This window comes from Pongo abelii, chromosome 13, assembly GCF_028885655.2.
Source record: "Pongo abelii isolate AG06213 chromosome 13, NHGRI_mPonAbe1-v2.0_pri, whole genome shotgun sequence".
In the NCBI taxonomy this organism is placed as follows: domain Eukaryota; kingdom Metazoa; phylum Chordata; class Mammalia; order Primates; family Hominidae; genus Pongo; species Pongo abelii.
The window spans coordinates 55894387-55913163 of NC_071998.2; the positions used below are offsets into that span (position 1 = coordinate 55894387).

Sequence of the window (18777 nt, forward strand, 5' to 3'; positions counted from 1 at the left end):
GAACTTAAAAGGGAACTTTTTCAGTCAAAATGAGTGTTTTGATTCTGTTTATTGCATCCAGGTCTCTTTTAGGGAAGAGCATTTTCTTTATCTCGCTATTCTGTTAAAAGCTCCCTTCTTATCACCACCACCTCGTAGGCTTCTTTTTCTTGGAAAATTATTTAGAATATATTATACTACATGTATAGCTTGACCTTTTTTTTAACAGACATTGGTAAAAGTCAGGTATTGTGTTTAATAGAAATTGTCTGCCAGCAGTATTTACTGCTCTTGATGGAAAAGAACATTTCTGGAAAGAGCTTGTGTTTCTGTTTGATTGTCTACAAAATGAAATTGTTTGCTACCTGGCACTCTCTTCCTTTCCTTCTCTCTGCATAACTGCCCCCTGTAGACAGACAAATAAAACAGCAGAAAGAAGAAAATAAAGCAAAGCCCTGTTCCTGACAGCATTTGTTCCCTAGGAAATGATTGAAGCCATCCGTGAAGCGGTGGTCTACCTGGCACACACACACGATGGCGCCAGAGTGGCCATGCACTGCCTGTGGCATGGCACGCCCAAGGTAAGTGCGACAGCACTTGTGCATTTAAACTTTACAAGTCAGAGCCATGATTTATCTGCAGGCTTGACTTAGCTGTCCTTAGACTTTTAACCCCCTTCAGTCTTTGCCCTGTTGTGCATAGCAACATTTTCTTCCAAAAGTTGTGCCTTAGGGCCTGATGGGAATGAGCCATCTTCTTTAGGCCTAGTGTTTCGTCTTTTCTCTGCTTTACTAGAAACCTTGAAGTTGCATTAAAGGATGGGAAGAGATCTATTAAGCAAGTAAACATAATATGTATTTAAGCTTTACTTTATAGAGGTTTTGGTACCTCCTCATTTAATGATCATACTATGGCAGGGGAAAATGGGAAGGGATAACAAACAGCTGGCCACACACATTTGCTCCCATAGGTGTTAAGTACTTGAGGGAAAAGGTAAAGATCCTTATTAATCACAGAAGTTTAACAGAAATTATCATTATTTCCTTGGTCAGCATAATTCTGCCTTTAAAAGATAGTTGTACTATATCTACTTTTTTAATGCAAATTTAATTTTTCAACAAATGCAGATGAGTACTAACTGTTTGCTAGACTCTGCATTTGAGGACAGTTTAGACCTTGGAAGAAGGATCTGTCTGGTCTCACTGCAAAAGGTGGCTTCACTAGGTTTGCCTTGCAAACCCTAACCCTAACCCTATCACATACACATCTAAGCTTGTAATAGCTCTAAGCGAACTTCTTTGGTATATTACAGTTTTTTCGTTCTGGCTGCATAACTATTATTTTTACTAATGAAAACATATGCCACTCAGATGAAAACTTAATAAATATTATATTAAAATGTTTAACTACGAAATACCCTTAGTACATAACTGAAAGTTCAGTGAGACAATCTTTCCTTTTTAAGGACAGGAAAGTGATTGTGAAAACAATGAAGACTTACGTTGAAAAGGTGGCTAATGTAAGTATAATAAAACTACATATTCTAATTATTTTTGATAGTAAGATGAATTCATGTCTATTGTAGAAAATTTGGAAAAATTCAGAAAATTACCAAGCAGAAAATTATTGTTTTATTATATTTTTCTGTGCGTTTACATGTATTTTCATATTTTATCTACACAAAATGGAAATCATGCCACATGCATTCTTTTCTCCTTTTTAAATTTAACATTGTATTGTGATAGTTCTCTACTTTTATTAGATATTCTTTGAAAACCTGATATTTACTAGCTTTTTTGGTGAATTTGTCCAGTCAGGTTAATTAAATATGGGAATTACTGTCTGGATACGGTATGTACATATTTTAGTCTCTGGGTAAATGATGCCAGATTGCACTTCAGAAACTTGATACTAGTTTTCCTTATGACCAAAACCATAAAAGAAATTAAAATGTATCTTTTTATTTTTTGAAGAATAAATTTGCAGTGTGGTTATGGAAATTTTTAGTTGTTAAATTTTATAGCTCTTTTGAAATGCAGTAACAATTTTCCTAATGAAATTCATAGGTACAAAAGTTTTTTCTGGGGGATTTGTTGCTTCAAAAATAGTGTTTATGTTTTTAAATATTAAATAATTTGTCATGCTGTTACTATGGAGTACTGTAACTAGAATATATGTAGTAAATACAATTTTAATTTTTGAGTTATACTTTATATATTTGATGGATAAATTAGAAATTTACTGATGAACTAAAATTATGTAATAATCAACTACTTTATCCTTTGAAAAAATCCAGTGAGAACTACTAGCATCTGGTGAATACTTCAACTTGTTTGAAATACTAAGTCAAACAAGTTAAAATTAATGCTGTGTGATTGTGTACTTGACTATTGTCTTCTGTTGGGCTAGAGATTAGAAGAATTCAGAAGGCAGCTAACGTTCCTATAACAAAGTGAAATATGGAGAATTCTCTGATGAGTTGTTGCCAGTGTATGTGATTTTTTTATAATTCATAATTCAATGTTAAGTAAATTTTTATGCGCGACATTCTAATTTGAATACCTTACATTAAAATGAGTAAAAACTAGAATGTTAATAGAAAATTCACAAAGGTATTAAGAGTATAACATTTTAAAATAATAAAATTAAATTGTTTTAGTTCTACAGTTTGTTTATGTCAGGTAATTCAACACTAAGTACATATGTTTTTAAATCTCGAAGAGTTACTTCTAAAGAGGTGATAAACTAACGTTACCCATGGATTTGATCCATGGATTATTTGGAATTATTAATTTCCAAATATTGGGGGTTTCTTGATATATTCTATATTCTTTTGTTCCTTTTAAATTTATTGAGACCTGTTTTATGGCCTAACATACGGTCTAAGTATTTTGAAAATAATATATTGTAGAGTTGTTTGGTGGGGTATTCTATATTTGTCAATTAGATCAAAGTAGTTGATAGAGTTCATACCATCAGTGTTTTTACTGACTTATTATTTTCTAGTTCTGTCAGTTGCTGAGAGAAGCATGTTAAAATTTCCAACTATACTTGTGGATTTGTCTGTTTCTCACTTACATTCAATTCTGTACCACCTTCTGTTGTATTCATCCAGAAATATTTTATACTTGGTTATGCTTATGTGTGTCCGAGTTAAGAGAAACTGAAACCAGTGATTTTGTACTAGGCACATTGTTCTGTATTTTGTTTCCTTCACTTAATTCATATTATGGGTCATTTTATTTCAATATACATACATCTATCTACCTCACTTTTCTTAGTGACTGTAATATTTCATCGTATGCCTGTACCATAATTTATTTAACCAGTCCCTACTGTTGGGCATTTTGGTAGTTTCTAGAATTTTTAAAATTACAATTAGTACTCCAGTGAATATACTTAACATGTAAGTCTTTGTACTTACATGGAAACACGTCTGCAAGATAAATCCCTAGAACTAGAATTACTGGATCAGGTCATATCTGCATTTTAAATTTGTATAGGTGTTGTCAATTGCTCTTCAAAGAAGTTGAACCACTTTACATTCTCATCAACATAAAAGGGTGCCTGCTTTTCCCTAAACCTTTGATAAATTAGTCTATTGTCAGAGGTTTTCACCATCGCCTATAGGATAAATGGCATTTCATTGTTTTAATTATTGTCCTTAATTAGTTCATAAAGCATTATTTCATACATTTAAAGACATTTGTACTTCTGTTTTTGTGATCTGACTCTTCATGTTCTTTTTTTTTTTTTTTTTGAGCCAGAGTCTTGCTCTGTCGCCCAGGCTGGAGTGCTGTGGCGCAGTCTGGGCTCACTGCAAGCTCTGCCTCCTGGGTTCACGCCATTCTCCTGCCTCAGCCTCCCGAGTAGCGGTGTCTACAGGCGCCCACCACCACGCCCAGCTAATGTTTTGTATTAGTAGTAGAGATGGGGTTTCACCCTGTTAGCCAGGATGGTCTCAATCTCCTGACCTCGTGATCCACCAGCCTCAGCCTTCCAAAGTGCTGGGATTACAGGTGTGAGCCACCGCGCCTGGCTTTGCCCATTTTTAGTTGGTTGTTGGTCTTTGTATAGTAAGGGTGTTAGACCTTTGTTGTTTATCTTCAGTTTGTCTTTTTGACTTTACAGTTAGCAACTTCGTTATTGTTTGTAATTGAAGTTGTATTATCTGTGATATTCATCAGATCTGGCTCTGAATGATTGTGGGCTATTATCAAAAATCAAATTTCTATCAAAGTTTAAAACAATTATATCAAAATCCAGGATACTCATGCCACAAACTCTGGAAAGAGGTTTTTGTTTTCTTTTGTTTTTGTTCTTAACATAAAGTAGGTGTTCTTTAAATGTTTGGAACAGTATTAGCATCATGGAAATAATTTTATATCAAAAGATGAGTGTTGTGAAAGCTACATGTGTATTTCTGTGATCTCATGCAGCTATACTTTTTCAAAGTAATGATTTTTATATCATTCTCATTCAGTGTATAATTATACTCTTCTAGTTTATTTTTTCATATTTATATTCTAATTTTGTGAGATCACTTTAAAGAAATTGAGCAATGTAGAAAAGAAAATTAAAAATCATTTGTATAACCCAGAGATGACTATTACAATGCCTTGCCTTCCAGGATTTTCTGTGTACATGTATTATGTATATCGTGTGTGTGTGTGTGTGTGTGTGTGTGTGTAAAATTGTATGAGTTTATATTTTCTTTTTCATGATTGGAGTATCTTATATATGTGTTTATATATGTAGGTTCTTTAAACTTAATCTTATAACTTGAACTTTTAAGTATAATTTTCAAGTAGCTATTCATTAACAGTATACCTGTTTACATAGGTATTGGTTTTAGACTATTTGGTAATGAATAATGTGCTTTAAAAAAAAAATCAACCTTACCTCTAGAATATAATTAATGAGGTCGTGATAAGAGAGGAAGTTCGTTAAAATGGCTTTTATTCATCTTGTTATGTTAGACAAGTTGTCAATGTAGGTAACCTTTATGAAGATATTCCATGTGTGGAATAAGAGGGAAAATCTATGCACTTGTTTTTAACCTTTACTGGCTTCCACTTCTTGCAGGGCCAATACTCCCATTTGGTTTTACTGGCGGCATTTGATTGTATTGATGATACTAAGCTTGTGAAGCAGATAATCATATCAGTAAGTAATTCTGATGGTCTTGAATTTAAGTTACATCGATAAACCAGTTGTGGATGTGTAAGCTTGATTTCACCATGCATGTGTAAAGACTTGCAGCTGTGCCTTCTATCAGTATTTTTGCTTACTTTTAAGTTAATTATGTTTTATTTTGGAGGTTTGTTTTATTCCTGTATAAATCTTAACCTTGTAACTTGATATTAATACTGTTTTAAATATTTAAGACTGGTCAAATTAAGATTTAACACTTTTATTTTGGATTAGGATAACATAGTGCTTTAGACCATATGTGATTCTAAACTATGGAAAATTAGCAAAGTGATATTTAGATATGATCAGAAATTAGCATGGTAATTCCTTAGTTATTCCAGAACTCAAATACAAGCAGAGAGTATCTGTGACCTATTAAATTATCTCTCTCCCTGTGGAGAAATAATTACCTCTGCACAGTCACCTGGTTAATCAATACACCTGTGCTGGATTGAGCTGATGGAGAAGAAAGATGTACAAAACTCACTCAGTTGTGATGCTTCTTAGAGCTTTTGTTGGGTCAGATTAAAAGTTATTAGTAAATTAAAACTCTAGCTTCCTTTTTACATTTCAGCAATTCCTTCTAGTCCAGTGTGATGACCATAAAGTGGTAATACTTGAATGTAGTGTATTTATCCCTAACCTTGCCTTCAGAAAAACCAATTGTCCTCTTAGGGGAAGTACTCCAAAGTAAAAATTGCATTCTAAACTATTTGTTTTCTTCCTTCTGCATCGATAGTCTCTTTTTCTGATTCTACGATTGTCTTTTCTTTTGTTTTTAGTGTATGAGTGGTGTTGAGTATATGGTAGAGGTTGCAGCAGGGTGGGGATAAGAAAATACTAGTTTGATAGTAGTGACCAAACTTGGAAACGTCTTGAAAACCACATAATCAGTATAGACATAGGTTATTCGTCTGAAAATTACACAAGCCTTTCTGTTTGATATACATGAATGGGACCCTTAGAGAAATCTTAGTGACGACAAGTGGTACTTTCACATCTGCAAGAAAGAAGAATATGATGATTCAAAAAGAGAATTTACCTGTTGTCAGGTGGTGGTGCTGTGGTCTCTCTTTGTAGCCTCCTGGGATCAGTAGAGCTGAGTGTAGTAGAAAAAGTATACCAGCTAGTGGAGGGGAAGATTGTTTTCTTAGATGCCAGCTGTAGGTCCCAGTGTGTGTGAATTTCTCATGCCCTTGCTGTCATTTTCCAACTTTACCCTTGACTGTTTTAAGACTGTGATGACTTTCTTTGGGATAGGATTGTGGGAAGAAACAAGTTGGCAAGACTTTCATGTTACAAACTGAGTATTTTGACATGTTCCTTGTGACTTTATTACCCTTTTGACTCCAATCAATAATGATTGTTTTTCATTCCTGTGACAGCGATGTGAGGCCATAGAATTGGCTGATGAATAAAGTTGTTTCACAGAAATGGAAACAGGCTGGGATATTGAAAGTTTGCTTTTGTTTAATATTTTCACGACAACTAAAATTTGCATAACTGTTCCAAATGGATTTCAAGAGAAACCAAATTTCCTTCATGATTTGCCAGAATTGTCTGTTAATTTTTTTCCAAAGATGTATGCCACTTAAATTTGCTGTTGAAAAAGTTTTAATTCCTTATGCTTATCACTTTGATTCCCACAACTGCTTAACCCACATTCTTAATGACTTTCTCATACTTAGGGCAGCTTTCCCTGAATGGCCTGATTTGCCGATCTCTTGCCTGTAACTGACAAATGTTCAACAGGTTCTGTGTATTATTAAACTGTGTAGCTCGTGATAAAATTCTGGAATGCTAATTGCCTTTGGATTTTTCCCATCACTCATCTACCACAAAAACAGTTGCAGTATGCAGTGCTTTTTAAAAATAACCAGGAAAGCTTAGTGTTGCTAAGCACTCTGTTCAGGTAACCCAGACTTCCCAGAATGTCAGGTTGAAATCACAGCCTGGTCAGCTGAGCTCTTCGCCTTTCAAAATGGATACGAGGTCTTTCTTACTACTTTACTTTCCTAAATAAACATAAAGTTTCATCCAGTTTACCTTTGCGGTCAATTGATATGCAGGCGGTTTGACAGCAATGTTCACTGGAAAGTAAATAAGTACACTAGCCAATTGCTGTTTGAGGGTGAATAAATATTGATGGATATTTTTAAAGCCATTGTCTTTAAAATATACAGAAAGGTATGAATAATACAGTGAACATCCAGCCTCCCACCACCTGACATGAAATAAAACTTGACAAATACAGTTCAAGTTTAAGCCCTTTGTGTACCCATCCCTGATATCCTATCATCGCCCCATATCTACTATGAGAAATAAAACTTGACAAATACAGTTCAAGTTTAAGCCCTTTGTGTTCCCATCCCTGATATCCTATCATCACCCCATATCTACTATGATAAATTTGGTATTTATTATTCATATGCATTTCCTTATCCTTTCACTATATGTAGACATTTTTTATTTTGTAAAACATGTATCTAATTTTATTTTACATGTTTACAAGTTCTGTATAAATGATGTTTTACATGTATTCTTCTGCATCTTGCTTTTTTTCTTTTCTCATGTTTGTGAGATTTATCATCAGGGTCGGCAAGCCTTTTTTATAAAGGGCCAGTTAATAATTATTTTAGCCTTTGTGGGGTATATATGGTCCTATCATGTATTCTTGTTCATTTTGTTTTTGTTTTTTAAAACCCTTTTGAAATGTAAAAACCATTATTAGCTTGCAAGATGGACAAAAACAGGCTATAGGCTGGATTTGACCAATGAGCCATAGTTTACCCATCCCTATTCTAAATCATTTATTTTTCACTGCCAAATAGTATTCTATTACATGTGACTATATTGCGATTCATTTTCTGTTTTCCTGGTTATGGATGTTTAGGTTGTTTACAATTTTAAAAACTAACTTTAATTCTTAATTTTTGCTAATCCAAATCCATGAACATTCTTGTATGTCTCCTTGGGTACATGTTAAGTTTCTCTAAGGCACTTAGCAGAATTGCTGGGCTGCCAAATTTGCTGCATCTATGTTTATATATAGAGTCATGTGTTCCTATTTCCCACTCAGCCACTACAAAACCATTGCATTACGTAGTGCTTTTTAAAAATAGCCAAGAAAGCTTAGTGTGTTGCTAAGCATTCCATTTAGAGTAACTAGATTTCCCAAAATGTCAAGTTGAAATCATAGCCTGATAATCACTGCTTGTTTTCTTTTAAGACTAAGCTCTAGTGTAATCAGCAGATAGTGATCTTCTAGTCAGATGTGGTCTCCCCACCCACTCAACTACTGTAGTCTTTTTCTTTGCCATCCTTTCCTTGAGCAGTTAATCATGATCTCATCCAGGGCTCACAAACCTGCAAACCTTCATTGACCAGATAGGTAAATGAGTGGCCAGGCCAGGTGTGAGACAAGGCGATGTGGGAGGGACTGTAGGAAGTGGCGAGAGCACATGCCCTCTGCAAGGTGGTGGGCACCATTCAGCTCCAGTCCCTGGCAATGTGAGCTCCATGGCGATAGATCTTCACATTTGTTTTCTTTTTAATTGAGGTAAACTACATATAACAAAATTTACCATGTTAACCATTTTGAAGTATACAGTTAAGTAGTATTAAATATGCTCATTGTTAGGCAATCTCCAGGACATTTTTTATTTTGCAAAACTGAATGAAGCACTGTACCCACTAAACTAGATCTTCCAGTTTTTTTAGTGCAGCTGAAAAGGTAGACTTTTGGAAACAAGTCACCCTGTTTTCAGAACAAAATACTCGGGAAGCTGCCTGATGATCTAACCTGCCCTCTATATTTTTGTTATCCATTAGTTAAATCTCTTAGTTTTAACTTTTTATTAACTCTCTTCCCTCTTCACTAGATTTTAGGTTCTATATAGTGGTCTGCATTTCTTTTTGTCCCCATAGCAAACTACCGTAAGAGTGGACACTGCAGGCTCAGTCTTCAGCACCGTGGATGGGTTGATTTTTACATTTCTACCCTCAACCAAAAATGCACACGCTTTAACCCTACTTCATGTGTGCATCTTTATTTTGACCTTTACCCTTCCTCTTTAAAAGCGCATTGGCAAAACAGGAGTGCCAAGGTATCTAGCTAGAGTTCAGCACAAGGCAGTCAGAACTGGCCAAAGATGTCTTCAGAAGGGAAGTCTTTTGTAATTCTCATGCTTTCTTTGTTTACATGCCTACTTTAGAGCTTAAGAAGAAATTACAATAAATGGGCGTTTGTGAATTTTCTGTAAGTTAACTCTTGTTAGAAGTAAGCTAAGCCAAAACCTTTTAAATTAAACAATTTGTGGTATTCTATCTCTTGAGGGTAAAAACTCATGACTGCTAGCTTTATTTAATCTCCACAGTTAAGGAGGCTTTACATATTGAAAGGTATGTTTTTAATATGAAATAATTATTTTATGGCAGCTTTCACTTTGCAGTGTGACTTTTTCTGATTTGTTCCTGGTAATAGCCCATGAGTTAGGCAGGTGTATCATTTCCTTTTAAATATAACGGAATTAATACGCAAAGAGTTTAATGGATTTGCCAAAGGCTACACAGCTTGAACTTAAGACCCCAGAGACTAAATTCTGCACAAAATCAACTATGCCTTAGCTGTCTCTTACCTATTTATACATGTTACTGGAATTGTTAGTACACACCATGTGATAATCTAGAACTTCCTCCCCATTTTCTCTGTAACCCAAGTTAAAGAGAAATGTAGTAGTACTCTTTCGAAGATATATGTTTTTGATGGTAGGGGAAAGCTGTAACGAGGGTGAGCTGGGGAAGGATTAGATGATACTACATTTTTTTTGCTGATCAATAAGGTGGGTTGAAAAAATGATACTACATTTTGAAGTAATGTTTTTTAGTTTTTGGTAAAATTGTTATTTATAAACATGCATTCTTTTAAAAGCCTTAATTAAATATGAATTTAGATTCTAAATTCCTTAATTACAAACCAAAAGGGAGTAAAGTTCAACGAATTTGGGGAATGGTCTGAGTAGTATTTAAGCACAGGTTTTATGCATATCATGAAGTCCCAGTTTCTCATTTTATAAAACCATTTCTGCCCGAGCCATATGTGTTGGATTAGTCCCTAAGCATGGAAGCTGTGGAGAAAGCTCGTTGTATTGAGGAATACATTGCCGGCTTCATGCCTTCTCCCAATACCAAGGGAAAAAAATGTTAACTAAAAGTGTAGAGTAGCCATTATAGTTGTTCACTGCATACTGCCCAGTTTTTTTGTTTTGTTTTGTTTTGTTTTGTTTTTGTTCTCAAAAAAAACAAATTTTTAAAGGTGTTATATTTCAGAGTCATTTTGTTAAGGGCAGCGAAGTTTTGTTTTTGTTTTTGTTTTTTTTTAAACTGTAGAAATTGGCCCAGCCTATGTATTATTCTCACCTCTTTCTTTCAACAAATTAACAAAATATATAACAAATTAAAGCATTTGTCCTCTTCTATGAGTTGGTTAAAGCTTAATATAGGTACCTAAAGGTACACTAAAGGCACATTCAAGGTACGCCATATTTGGGGCACTAAACACTTCATTATCAACAACACATAGATTGGCCTGGTGTGGTGGCTTATGCCTATAATCCCAGCAGTTTGGAAGGCTGAGGTGGGTGGATCACCTAAGGTTAGGAGTTCGAGACCAGCCTGGCCAACATGGCGAAACCCCGTCTCTACTAAAAATACAAAAATAAGCTGGGTGACATAGTGCAGCCTGTAGTCCCAGCTACTCCGGAGGCTGAGGCAGGAGAATTGCTTGAACCCAGAAGGCAGAGATGGCAGCGAGCCAAGATCACACCACTGCACTCCAGCCTGGGCAACTGAGTGAGATTCCGTCTCAAAAAAAAAAAAAAAAAAAAATAGTTTGAGTTCATTTTGGAGCTTATTTGCCTTGAGAGAGTTCCCTACCTTGTAACAAGTTCTGTATGTTTTTTGTGTGTTTTCCCGTTTATTACTGAAATTTTAAGTTCATTTTCCCTGGGTGGTTGAAATTAGTTATTCATTTTGAGGTGGTTAGACCTATTGAATTTTCAGCTCTCTGAAAACTTTTATGTGTTACATGGGAATCTTTATACTGTGATCTTAAACTTCAGAAGTAGTTAGGAGAGCATAATGGGGATTGGACTGGTAGAAACAGGACATAGTGGTCAGAAGATTATGTTAGATGATCAGTGTGCAGCTCTTAGTAGTGCTTGACTCCTAGTAAGCACTTAACGAGTGTTAGCTACTGTTATCAGAAGCATGCTATACTTTTGTGCAAAAAATGAGGGAAGATTGAGATTTTAAAAAGAGAAACATGGTGTTTGGAACCTGGAGCAGCATCATCAGCCGTAGGATCGTGATGCAGTGAGATTCATGGTCCCATCGTTGATGGCTGTCTTGATTTTGAGCTTGGTTCCTCACACTAAAATTACTAATCTCATCATAATAAATAGGCCCTTTTAAGAAGAGCAGATCTGAATATATCATCTCAGAAAGAATTCCTTTCCTTAAGAGGAGGTTTTATGTTTTCTTTGAAAGAGACTAGATTTGGAGTTGGAGGACCAGGACACTGCCACTGTGAGTCCCCTGGCAAATCCTTTCCTCTTTCTGGATGCCTCTTCTGTAAACCTGGTCAGTTGGACAGAACTCTTTCCGAGGCCCAGCCAGTTCTAAAGAATATGGGGTGCTCAAACATGCATTGAATATTTATAAAGTTTGTTACAAGAAATAGGAGTGTTAGAGGTGAGGAAACAAATTGATGACTCTTCTGTTGCATCTTCTCTATTAAGAATAAAGGAATTTTTAAAAATTTTCAAGTGACTTTTCTATCTTTGAAAACGTCAGATTTACACAGGAGTTTAGTTAGGGTGGGGATGACATTGCTTTTGTCCCTTAAATTTGAACAACTAGAAAAGGAGGTTACTGTTCTTGGGTATGTTGATTGGAAATGTCATATAGTGTAATTTGTAACTGCTTAGTCAAGGCTTTCTGGATTTGATTTCCCCTCCTCTGTTTTTCATTGCGGTAGCTAAACAGCCTTCATTTGCCATGAATAAGCAACCTAACTTTAAAAGCCTTTATCCACTTGTTTGATTTAACAGAGTTTCTTTATCTCCTTTCACATACATCTCAGCAGGGAAATTCTAATAGAAATGTTCTTCATTCATGCCGATGCTACATTTAAATGCAGCTGCAAATTAACTGTCTCTACTCAGTGACCTCAGCAAGTGATGTCCCTAGTAATAGTGGCCCAAGAAATACTGGCCATAATGAATGAAGATAACACCTTTAAATATTTTTTAAGTCCTTGGGTTTGGTCAGTTAATACAAATGAGTTGTTCAGTAATGCTAGTCGCAAAAGAGAATTGATTCTGTGTTCTAAATGTAAATCTCTGTGTGCTTTAATGACACAATTTCCACATTTTCCATGAAGTACGCTGGGAAAAATAGTAGTTAAGTATGTATTCTTCACCATTGAAATTCTAGGCATACTTTAAGAATGTAGATATCAATTCATTTTTTGTTGTTGTTTATAATTTTATAGGACATTGTGCTCACTTTGGCAGCACATATACTATAATTTTGTAGGAAATTATCAGTTCCTTGCTTAGCATAGTAAATGGCAAATATGGAAGGAGGGTCCTGTGGTACTTTGAGAATGCAGATATTGATTCTTTTTTTGTTTATAATTTTATAGGAAATTATCAGTTCATTGCCTAGCATAGTAAATGACAAATATGGAAGGAAGGTCCTATTGTACTTACTAAGCCCCAGAGATCCTGCACATACAGTACGAGAAATCATTGAAGTTCTGCAAAAAGGAGATGGAAATGCACACAGGTAAAACCAAGTAGAATGGCTTGACTTCTTTATTCCTCTGTTAATGTTGAGTAGTGCATGCTTCCAGAAATCCACTTATGCATCCATACCCTTTCTCTAAAACTGCTGAAAAGGTGAATTCCATTTTCAAGCCTATATTTTTGATAGATTCTTAAAGTTTTTATCTTGAAAAGGAAATAAAAGTGTCATGCCAAAAGAACACCTGAGCACCTGGCACATAGTAGGCATTCAAGTGTGTGGTTTGGCTTTTATTTTTCTTTATTTTCAAAGCTACCGATACCACATATTTGAGTACTCTAGAGTATGGTGTCCATACAGCAGTGTAAATGTGTTGTTTTCTGGGTATGTTATTTGGTTTTTGGGTTTTTTTTTTTTTTTTTTGGTATTACACAAGCCAGACTCCCTTTATTGAGCCCTTGTTCTGTGCCAGGCACTATTCAGATCGTGGGACACAAACATTTTTAAAAACAGGTAGAACACATACTCAAATCACTCATTGTCTACATGCTTAACAGAAAGATAGACAATAATAATAGAGTGTGATACAGTCTGTGATAAGCTCTTAGAGGTTTTTGTGATAATATCACCACATTTCCTTTGCGATTTATCTTACCTTAATACCCCATTCAATATATTCAACAGTAAGAAAGATACAGAGGTCCGCAGACGGGAGCTCCTAGAATCCATTTCTCCAGCTTTGTTAAGCTACCTGCAAGAACATGCCCAAGAAGTGGTGCTAGATAAGTCTGCGTGTGTGTTGGTGTCTGACATTCTGGGATCTGCCACTAGAGACGTTCAGCCTGCCATGAATGCCATCGCCAGCTTGGCAGCAACAGAACTGCATCCTGGTGGCAAGGATGGAGAGGTAATGTGCCATTAAAGGACAGGCAGGAAAGCTGCAAAGGCCACAAAAACTTCATTTTTGGAGGATGTGGGGTATCAGTAAGAAAGCTGGGGAGGGAGATGCCTGTTGAATAAACAACCAAGAACCTCTCACAGCAGCAATTACATTCATCTTTAATTTTCTCTAACCATCTGGTTCAAAGCCTGGCACTTGGGAATGTTTTACAGACGTGTATTTGCTTATGAATGAAATCATTGCCAAGTATTGAGTGCCCAGGTTGCTTCTGACACCTGAGATTGGGGAAGAGAAGTGGGCCATGGATCTTAGAGAAGCCCTGGCTCCTGACCATATTAACAAATGGGAAAGATGAATGTACCTTGAAAGTTTCTCTATAAGGAGACTGAGCCGGTTGCCTCCCATACTTGCTAAGGAGTAGCCCAAATAACTGGGAACGCTTGATATTGCTCTTGAAAAGGAGTAAGGTTGAGCTGAAAAGATTTGCTTTCTTGATTCGCTCATCAGATAATCCCCTTAGGTGGTCATGTGTACTTAAACAGCATGCAGCATTGGGTTTTGATGTTTGTGCTATAGTGTTCTGTCCTGTAGGTTTATTTGTGTCTGAGAATGGCATATTTCAATCCAAGACATGATTAGCATTAAGATGAGCCTTGTGCTGCTGCTGTTCAGAGCAGATTTCATGAAGCTGAGACTGAAGTGCAGTGCAGTGGCTGTGTTATCTGGCATAACTGTCTTTCAGTCTGGGGATTAGAATAGATCTGTGGTCCCCCCAAGTATGATGGTTGTCCTAGATAAAGACCTCTTAAGCCTGTGGAACTTTAAAAGTGGCTGAGTCCTTATCTGTATGTGGTGGCATAAATTGTATGTATTCATTCAAATGTATTTGCATGAATGAAAACAGCTTTTAAAATTAACTGTTCTTGACCCTTCATAGCTTCACATTGCAGAACATCCTGCAGGACATCTAGTTCTGAAGTGGTTAATAGAGCAAGATAAAAAGATGAAAGAAAATGGGAGAGAAGGTAGGCTATTAAATTTGACCTTTTCTTGTATCTCATGTGGAATTCCAGTAATTCCTGGCATCCCTGAACTTTATACCGGCCATTTAAGCTCAAATGAAGTTTGTCAAGTGTTTAGAAATGGTGTCTGTGAATAAGAAATGATTCAGTGGTTGCTGGTAATGCTTTTTCCCCTAGAAATATTTGTGCCTGAGAACTCTTTTAATTTTCTTTCTTTTTTCCATCCCCCCCCCGCCCCGCCCCCTCACTCTCTCTGTTTTCCTTCCTCTGCTGCTGCAGGCTTCTAACCTGGCTTGGTCAGTGCCTTAAAATGCCATTCTAATGAGGATGGTGAGAGGGGGTAGGGGGCCCCAGTTATTGAGTATCATTACCTCAGTAGAAAGGCATGACATTTATCTCTATGTTTGAAGAAAGAAAAAGCAGAAGAAGATTATCCTCGTAAGAGAATTTTGGACTAGTGCCTGTTTATTTGGCATTGAAATACATGTGACCAAAGAGTAAGCCAGTCTTTGGCGCTTTCTGGTTTTTTGTAAGCCTTACAGCTGCTCTGTAGAAACTCAGCTCTCTAGAGAAGGACAGCATTAGCATTTGCATGCCATTCCCCTCTCAGTCCTATCTCCAACCAGACCTTCACTTACAAAATCCAAATTCCATCTGGTATTTAAACCACTGGAGAGATTTTTTTCCCCTACTGAGTTAAAACAGTTTGGGCTTTTCATTACAATGTCTGGAAAAAAGTGACAGATCATGAATTCATGTCTTGCGGCAAGTGGCAGCTCTAATGGCTAGTGAGACAATCAGTATAGCAGTAGAGCTGTCACTTCTCACTTTACCTTTAAGAATGGGGACCTGGGGCTATTTTTCACTAAATTTTTTTGTAAAAGAGAAGCCTTGTGATAAATATTAAAGAAAAAAATAACATATGGAATCATCTTTTCCATTATTAAAAAGTTGATGTATAGTTGAGTTTATGCCAGAAAAGTAGTCTGGCTTAATGTCCGGTGGTTTTTCTCCCTCTTAATTAAAATGTGCTGAGAACCCTAAAATCTGCCCGTTTGGGTCTGATGTGTTTGTCTTGTCGTATTCATATAGCACCAAATGAGTTTGTCCTCCTGCGTGTCTAGCTGTTTTGATTCTCTTTTACTGGATAGTAGCCACCTTAAAACTTAGTAGTTTTCAAAACAATGACTTGATCAGGGTCTGGTGGAGCTTGCCTCCTCTATGCTCAGAGTCAGAGTCATCTAGGGCTGCTCGGTTTGTGGTTGGAGTGTCCAATAACTCACTCACATGGCTGGCAAGTGAGTACTGACTGTTGGTTGGGGACCAACAGCCTCAGTTTCCCTTTCTAGGCTGCTTGGGCTCCTTCACGAGATGATGGTTGTTTTTTTAAGAGTGAGCATCCCAAGAGAACAAAGTAAATGCCTGGCACTTCCATGATTTATCCTTAGCAGTCATTTAATGCCACTTTCATCATACTGTCTTGGTCAAGTCAATCACAGAGGCCCACTGTGATTCAAAAGAAGGCATGGATTCCCCCTATAGATGGGGGAGTGGCTGCATTCTAGAAGAGCACACAGGACAGGAGATATTATTGTGGTCAGCTTTGGAAAACAATTTGCCTCACTAGCTGAACTCTGTCCCTCTTTAGCAGGTAATGAAAGGCTGAATAGCCATAGGCCTCTTGGCTTTTAAAGAGTCCTTATATTCAGGTATCTTTGAATGAATTATATAGTACATGCTACCTGACTATGATGTTTGCCTTCAAGATAGGTTGTCCCTACCTCCATCTGCACTAAATCTTAGCTATCAGAATTTCTCCTTTGTCCAAGCATTAATTGCAAAGTGAAAAAGATAATACCAAGGCCTTGGGAATCCGAAATACTAGAATAACAGGAGACAAACGGTATTTTTGATTTGTGAGTATGCAAGCGTTGTAAAGAGAAATGCCAAGTGTAAGCTAGAACAGTCATTTATCAACCACTGTTGAACACGTGAACACTGTGTTATGTTCATGGCACCTTCTGAGTGAGCATTTCTCCATGAGGAAGAACTTGATTTCAACCAAGCATGAGGTGCTATTGTGAAACATTTATTTCCTGAATAGCTTTCAGGTCAAAGTTAAATCATTAAATAATACAAAGAAATGCAGACATAACCAAGTGAGTGTTTTATTAGAATTCATAGTTTATCTTGAGTAATTACTGCTAAGCATAGCTTAGGTTTTGGATCAGAGTTAAAAGAAATGGCTCTTTTAGAAATGCATTAGATAAACCTGCACTGGAATTTTTTGTGTTAAAAGGGAGATTGGGTGAAAGCTACTTTTGTTAGATTTTTTATTTAAAAATATTTGCAGATTTAAGGGCAGTAGAGAAGGGGGTAGGGAGTATAAATCTTATTATATGATGTTCACTAAGCTTCAGTATATTTTACAGGTTGTTTTGCAAAAACACTTGTAGAGCATGTTGGTATGAAGAACCTGAAGTCCTGGGCTAGTGTAAATCGAGGTGCCATTATTCTTTCTAGGTATGTATAATGTGTGTCCTTCTCTGAGCAGGGCCTGGTCATGCAGAAGACACACTTCCTTCCCATTGATTTCTCAGTTCTAATATTTGTTCTCAATAGTCTAATATTACTCCCAGTCACTCATGGTCTAGACAGGCATACCAAATATTAGAAAGCAAATGTAACTCTTTCAGTCAGTCCTTAGGATTTTTTTTTTTTTTTTGAGACGGAGTCTCACTCTGTCACCCAGGCTGGAGTGCAGTGTCACGATCTCAGCTAACTGTAGCCTCAACCTCCTGGGCTCAAGTTTTCCTCCCACCTCAGCCTCCTGTGTAGCTGAGACTAGACGCATGCCACCACACCCAACTAATTTTTATTTTTTTATTTTTTGTAGAGATGGGGGTCTCCCTGTGTTTCCCAGGCTGATCGCAGACTCTTAGGCTCAAGCAGTCCTCCCATCTTGACCTCCCAAAGTGCTGGGATTACAGGCATAGCCATTGTGCCTGGCCCTTAGGATTTTTAAACTACCATCTTTTTGACAAATTATAACAGTCACAAGGTATCAGGTGGCTTCACCACATTTATGGTTTTGACCAAAACATAATTGGTTTTTTTTTTTTTTTTTTTTTTGAGATGGAGTCTCACACTGTCGCCCAGGCTGGAGTGCAGTGGTGCGATCTCGGCTCACTGCAAGCTCTGCCTCCTGGGTTCATGCCATTCTCCTGCCTCATCCTCCTGAGTAGCTGGGATGGCAGGTGCCTGCCACCACACCCAGCTAATTTTTTGTATTTTTAGTAGAGACCTGGTTTCACCGTGTTAGCCAGGATGGTCTTGATCTCCTGACCTCGTGATCTGCCCACCTCGGGCTCCCAAAGTGCTGGGATTACAGGCATGAGCCACTGCGCCCAGCCTGTATTTTTTTTAATGAATAACTTAACGTCCCTGTGAAAACTGTGACAATGTTGACTTTTAAATCATGCCTAATTCTACATGTAATTTCCTTTATTGTTTTAAAAGATTGTAAAAGGATTGGAAGAGCATTTGCTACTGAAGTGTGTGTGCTATTTGTTGATATCTGACTTAAAATCAGAAAAAAACAGTGATGAACTATGGCCTCTTTTGTATTATTCTCTGAACTTAGTTGAGTTTATAATCAATCCACAAATCATTGAAATTTTCCATACATTCTGTGTGCAGATGAAAACCTTCTGGTAAGAGCATTCATTTAAAAAAAGATTTGTATGTTGCTTTGAAGCAATTACTGTTGATTTTTCCCCTGCTGTGTTATTAAGGTTTGGGAAAACAGATACCAACCCTAATTTGAATTTCTCAAGATACTTCACTTGCAACATGCTATGCAACTTAATCTATATT

General features: G+C 36.7%; 1 protein-coding gene across 2 annotated transcripts in view; it reads left to right on the top strand.

Moving 5' to 3' along the window:
• Positions 1 to 18777, top strand: part of PUM3 (pumilio RNA binding family member 3) — a 50595-nt gene that overhangs the window by 20538 nt on the left and 11280 nt on the right. For both annotated transcript variants that reach the window (XM_002819822.5, XM_024252045.3), the window contains exons 11-17: positions 462 to 560; positions 1445 to 1498; positions 5065 to 5145; positions 12878 to 13020; positions 13663 to 13885; positions 14817 to 14904; positions 17334 to 17424. In XM_002819822.5, the coding sequence (XP_002819868.4) occupies positions 462 to 560; positions 1445 to 1498; positions 5065 to 5145; positions 12878 to 13020; positions 13663 to 13885; positions 14817 to 14904; positions 17334 to 17424 (779 nt within the window). The remainder of the gene's footprint in view (positions 1 to 461; positions 561 to 1444; positions 1499 to 5064; positions 5146 to 12877; positions 13021 to 13662; positions 13886 to 14816; positions 14905 to 17333; positions 17425 to 18777) is intronic.